At 35.2% G+C, this 6,000-nt stretch overlaps 1 protein-coding gene across 1 annotated transcript; it reads left to right on the plus strand.

Moving 5' to 3' along the window:
- The first annotated feature begins 415 nt into the window (after nucleotides 1-415).
- LOC114421017 (transcription factor EGL1-like) lies at nucleotides 416-4,615 on the plus strand. Its single transcript, XM_028386766.1, has 8 exons — nucleotides 416-939; nucleotides 1,309-1,566; nucleotides 1,711-1,807; nucleotides 1,984-1,998; nucleotides 2,384-2,440; nucleotides 2,529-3,383; nucleotides 3,590-4,030; nucleotides 4,170-4,615. Exons 1-8 carry the CDS (start codon nucleotides 842-844, stop codon nucleotides 4,239-4,241), a joined length of 1,893 nt encoding a protein of 630 aa, XP_028242567.1. The 5' UTR covers nucleotides 416-841; the 3' UTR covers nucleotides 4,242-4,615.
- Nucleotides 4,616-6,000: the final 1,385 nt, after the last annotated feature.

Genomic DNA, 6,000 nt, shown 5'->3' on the forward strand with positions numbered 1-6,000 from the left:
TTTTTGTTTTTACCCTGCGGTCTGGAAATGAGTGCTACCTCTCCGCAAAAATAGATAGGAGGATAGAAAAATAATGAAGGTGGTCTTGGCTTTCTAAGGGTGAGTTTGGGAGAAAAGAAATAGGAGGAAAAGAAGATAATTTTTTTAAAATTAGGATGGTCTCACATCTCTATCATTTTACATTAATTTAAATATATTTTTTTTTCCTATTTTGCCAAACTCGCATGTTTGATTTGTAGTTAAAATTGTTGTGAGACATATTTCAATTTCAATTTCAATGTAATCCAACATTCAACGGATAAAAACAAAATAAAAATGAAAACAACAACATGCACTAATTCCGTGCAAAACTCTGGGTTCCTTTCCTTGTGTATTTTTTCTGCATAACAATTAACAACAGCAAAAATATCCCATTAGTACAATACAAGTAAACAAACCAAGCAACACTACTATGATATCCTCCCTCTCAAGTCAACATCTACAGCCACTGCGCTTTTTAGCTACAGTAGTTTTGGATTCGGAATGGAATCTACCTACCTAATCTAGCAACCAAGACGTGCTTTTGGAATACAACCTGGTTGTTTTGTTTTATTGTAGTTGATTATTATGACAAGGCTTTCTATAATCAGAGAAACAAGGGTCATGGCAAGGGAGTAAATAAATCTACATATATATAGATTAGACTTAGAGAGAGAGGTAGACAAGTTCAACAAACTTGCCTTTCTTTTCCCATCTGATCATATAACACAACACACTGCAGGCTTGTTGTGTTGTGCTGTGTTCATTCTGAAACTTTGATCTATGTGAGACAAGTTGTGGCTACCCTGCAAAGCCAGAAAAAATGGTGCCAGAGAACTTGAAGAAACAACTTGCTTTGGCTGTGAGAAGCATCCATTGGAGCTATGCAATCTTCTGGACTGATTCAACTACCCAACCCGGGTACCAACTGTTCAATTCATATTATCTACCTCTATTCTATTCTCAATTGTTTTCTTGACTTTGCGCTTTCCCCTTCTTCAATGTGTGGTTTTATCCAATAACTCAGAATATTTTATATTAGATGAGGAGACTTACACAATCTGCCATGTTTGGTTGAACATGAGGAGGCATCATCTTTTTCTGTTGTAGTTTGGTTTATGTTATATACAAGAGAATAAATCAAAATCAAACAATTCTAATATATCCATGTTTTTCTCATCTCAGATGAATAGTTGACCAAATAGCAATTTGGAATTCTGAATCTACTGTTACATTTTCTTGTTGGTAAGAGGCCATTGTGATGTGTTGAAGTTTTTGTTTTTCTTTCAGGGTGTTGAGCTGGGGGGAAGGGTATTACAATGGAGACATTAAGACTAGGAAAACAAGTCAAGGAGTAGAACTCAATTCTGACCAAATAGGGTTGCAGAGGAGTGAACAGCTGAGAGAACTATTCAAATCCCTCAAAACTGTAGAAGTCACCCCTCAAACCAAAAGGCCTTCAGCAGCAGCACTGTCCCCAGAAGATCTCACAGATGCTGAGTGGTATTACTTGGTTTGCATGTCCTTCATATTCAACATTGGCCAAGGGTAAAATAATAAATCTCTCTAATTTTTATTTTTCTTTCTAGTTTTGGAACATCAACTTGTGTTCCCAAAAATGGGGTGTTTTATTGTTTTTTAATCTTAAGGGTGAGTTAGTTTAGTTATCTTCAAATCTATGTGTGCTGATAGGTTACCAGGAAGAACTCTAGCAAAGGGTCAACCCATTTGGCTGAACAATGCCCATTCTTCTGATTGTAAAATTTTTAGCCGTTCTCTTCTGGCAAAGGTGGATTCTGTTTCTTGACCTGGCTTGTTCCATCTTCTACTTTTGTTTGAAATCTCCAATTATTATACTCTAGTTGTTTACCATGATTAAAATGACAGAGAATCTGAATTGTGTCTTCTTTGTTTGGTTTTTGTTCCATAAACAAACCTGTGGCAATTGTCTTCTCTCATGCTCAGAGTGCATCCATTGAGGTACCATCTTGTTTTTTCTTTACTTAATCCGTTAATCATCCTTGTTTTATAATCTCTTACGGTTTTTAACAGTTATCTTAGTGCCATCAATGCAAAGAAATTAGATGTGTTAGAACAGGTGTTCCTTTTGAACCTACCCTATAGTGTTTAGTCTAGAAAGTCCTGTAAAAGTATGCATCTTAATTCCTAAGGGTAGCAGTAGACTTGTAGTTTCTGCAATGGTTGCTTATTATCTTAACCAAGGCAAGACTCTTTGTGGCCTTTTCCATGCATGTAGTTTCAAGTCTAAGACTATGATGATTACCAAAACTAATTTGTGTAAAATTTAATAGGCAAAGTCTAATCAATGCAGTGTGTAATTCGTTTCCTTGATTTCAACTTTCAGACGGTTGTGTGCTTTCCGTTTAGGGAAGGGGTTATTGAGTTAGGTACTACTGAACAGGTAAGTTTCCACCTTCATTTAAACATTAATTAATTTGACTGTTTTGTTATCCTCCCCCATTCATTTAACCCTTTTTCTTTGTGTGAAGGTCCCAGAAGATTTGAGTGTCATTGAACTGATCAAAACTTCTTTCTTGAATAGTCTGCATGCCAATGTTCCCAATAAGTCAGTAGCTACATTGAAATCAAGGAACCAGGAAGGTCTTTCTTATGCAGCATTTGATCATAATGACTATAATGTTAAATCAATTCCAGAAGTTGGGTATGAAATAGCCAACACAACCTCTCCTGATGGTAGTTCAAATGCATTCCAAGCCAATCAACCGCTAGATGAAACATTTATGATTGAAAGTATAACCAATGGCACTTCTCAAGTCCAAAACTGGCAAGTTATTGATGATGAATTGAGTAACTGTGTCCATAACTCCATGAATTCCAGCGACTGTATATCACAAACTTTTGCCTGCCCTGAGAATATTGCTTCTGCCCCCAAGTCTAACAACCCTTCTGATCCTTGTGCCCGAAATTTTCAAAAGTGCAACAACCCAAAAATGACCTTAGTGGATCCTCGAAGTGATGATTTGCACTATCAGAGAGTTCTTTCTACCCTTATAAAAAGTTCTGACCAGTTACTTATGGGAATGCATTTGCAAAAATTTCCTCAGGAATCAAGCTTTGTTAGTTGGAGGAAAGAACAGCCAATGGATTGCAAATGGCCAAGAGCAGGAACGTCACAAAAGTTATTGAAGAAAGTATTGTTTGAAGTTCCTCAAATGCACTTGGATGGGCTGCATGAGTCTCAAGAAGAGAATGACTATAAAGAGGGAATGAGAGTAGAGGCTGATGAAAACGGCATGAACCATGTTATGTCAGAAAGGAGGAGGAGAGCAAAACTAAATGAAAGGTTTTTAACCCTTAGGTCAATGGTCCCTTCAATCAGTAAGGTAATGTATAATTTAGTCATGGAATTTATTTATTTTTTGTCAAGACCAGTATCCTTCACAGAAAACAATTTTTGATCGAGCCAGGTAAGATCTTTATGGACAAAAAAGCTCTCTCTTGAAGTATTATCGACCATAGAGGTCCTACCTCTATGGCATTTTTGCTTGATTGTCACGGTTCAAATTAACCAAATATATAATGCCTGTAGGATGACAAAGTTTCAATACTAGATGATGCTATTGATTACCTTAAAAAGCTCGAGAGAAGGGTAAAAGAGTTGGAAGCTCACAGGGTGGTAACAGACATAGAGACTGGGACTAGAAGATCACCACAAGATACGGTGGAGAGGACTTCTGATCATTATTTTAGGAAAAATAATAATGGCAAGAAACCAGGGATGAAAAAGAGGAAGGCTTGTGGTGTAGATGAGACAGAAAAAGAGATTAATTCAGATGCTTTAAAAGGAAGTTATGCTAATGATGTTACTGTGAGTACCAGTGACAATGAAATTGTGATCGAATTGAAGTGCCCCTCGAAAGCAGGAAGGCTGCTAGAAATTATGGAAGCAATCAACAGTTTCAATATAGATTTTAGTTCAGTTCAGTCAACAGAAGCTGATGGAAATCTTTATCTGACCATTAAATCTGTGGTGAGCATTTGGATATGCCTTTTTGGTTTTATACTTTTCTGCATTCAGCAGAACATAACTAACTATGGAATTATCGTTTCTTAAGCACCTAAATACCCTTTTGCCCTTTATCGAAAATTGATTATCCTTCTATTTGCAGCTCACAGGACCAAGTGTTGCAACAACCAAAAGAATCAAACAAGCACTCCAAAAATTGGCTTCCAAGTGCTGAATTTTTATCTATACCTTAAAAACCGTGGGGGGTGTTGAATCTAATTCATACCACTGCCGTGTGACATAGAGAGTCCATTAGAATGATGGAGTCACAACTCACTAGTGCAGCTCTTGGAGATTTTTTTTCTTTGAAGATTTCTCATAAAAGGAAAATGTAGACTTTCACTCATCTTTCGGCAATACCATAACTCTTGGTGACGCAAGATATATGGACTTTGAATCACTTGTAAATGGGTAGGTAGGCTTAGTTGACTAGATTTATGTAATTAATGCCACTTGCTCCTATGGGAACACTAAGGTTGACCAATGACTAAATATTGACAGAGAGACGTACATTATTAATTATGATAGAGCTGCGCGTAACGTTGAAATAGAAAATGAACCTACCTATATGATTTTCGTACACTACTAGCTACTAGTCGTATCTAAAATGAACAACTATTTTGATCATGAATCTATAACTCTGTATTTGTCCATCACAACGAATCTATAATTCCTGTGATCCAAGAAATGTATATAGATCCACAGATGCTCAACTTGTCTTTTAACTATTTTCTTAACAATTTGTTTTTTGATATTCTCCTCATTCTCTTCCCTCACCATTCTATCCCCTTAATAATAAAATATTACAACGACAATTATCTCGACTTAGTCAAGATTTTCAACAACCACCCCATTTTTAATTTGTTCCCTAGACCCTAATAATACTTGGTCTCGGTCAAATTGAGTCTACAGTAGTATAATCCTCTTTCTGCCTTTTATATTTATATTAAGAGATCAAAGCAGACAGCAGTGGTACATTGCTGGATTTTGACGGATGCACGCATAGAACAGATTATAAAATGGGGGGCGGGGCTGGCATTTGGTACTGTCAAGTTATAGTATCTGGTCAAATATATTTTAAGAGTAAATCATCAATTTAGATTTGTTGCATGTTTCATTATCAAATTAATTTCTCATTACTTTAATTTAATCTATTAAAGATTTTACCGTTAAATTAATTTATTGAAGATTTATTTACTAAATTAGATTCTCAAAGATTTTTTTTATTACTACTTTAAACTAGTTTAGGTAGTTGAATGACTAATTTGTTGATAAATTAATTTTTTGATGGAATAATACGATGATAAAAAAATTTAGTGAATTAATATGATGGTACTTTAATTAAATATTTAAAAGACAAATATAATTACTACATTTTTTATGCAAATTAAGCCCTTCTAATAATTCATACAGTGGTTCTTAATAACGTAGCTAACTTTTTTGTTGTTAATTTTTTGTGTATGCATGTTGACTGTTGACCATGCATATGTGACATATGGCGGACAACTAAGGGGATATGAAACATATGCATTCACTAAAGTAATACTATAAAGCAAAAACATGTTATGCAGTGGTGGAACATGTTCACATATATATGGAAGCTGATTCAGTCATTCTAAGACTTCTAACTTGGTGATTCTTAGTCCGGACCGAAACAGAAGAGCAAAACATTTAAGACGACTCTTAATTGGATATATGTTGACCAATGACCATCTTCGGTTCATCTTCTCCTTTCATAACTTCGAAAAGAAAATTCAGCACAAAAATACCATCTACAGTAACATTTTTTTGTTTAATTTTTATGCATGGTAAGTGTAAAGATTTTTATAATAATAACCCAACAGTAAGTATAACTTTTATACTATAGTAGTTATTTTATATTCTGGACCAACATACTGAGCCTGTATATTTTGGATGGCCACCGTACCTGAGGT

Source organism: Glycine soja, chromosome 8, assembly GCF_004193775.1.
Source record: "Glycine soja cultivar W05 chromosome 8, ASM419377v2, whole genome shotgun sequence".
Taxonomy (NCBI): Eukaryota; Viridiplantae; Streptophyta; class Magnoliopsida; order Fabales; family Fabaceae; genus Glycine; species Glycine soja.

What these genes read in the sequence shown, in the direction of transcription:
- LOC114421017 (XM_028386766.1), top strand. Translation starts at nt 842, where the DNA reads ATGGTGCCAGAGAACTTGAAGAAACAACTTGCTTTGGCTGTGAGAAGC. An exon ending in ATATTCAACATTGGCCAAGG is followed by an intron (nt 1,567 to 1,710) that starts GTAAAATAATAA and finishes GTGTGCTGATAG; the next exon opens with GTTACCAGGAAGAACTCTAG. An exon ending in TGGTCCCTTCAATCAGTAAG is followed by an intron (nt 3,384 to 3,589) that starts GTAATGTATAAT and finishes TAATGCCTGTAG; the next exon opens with GATGACAAAGTTTCAATACT.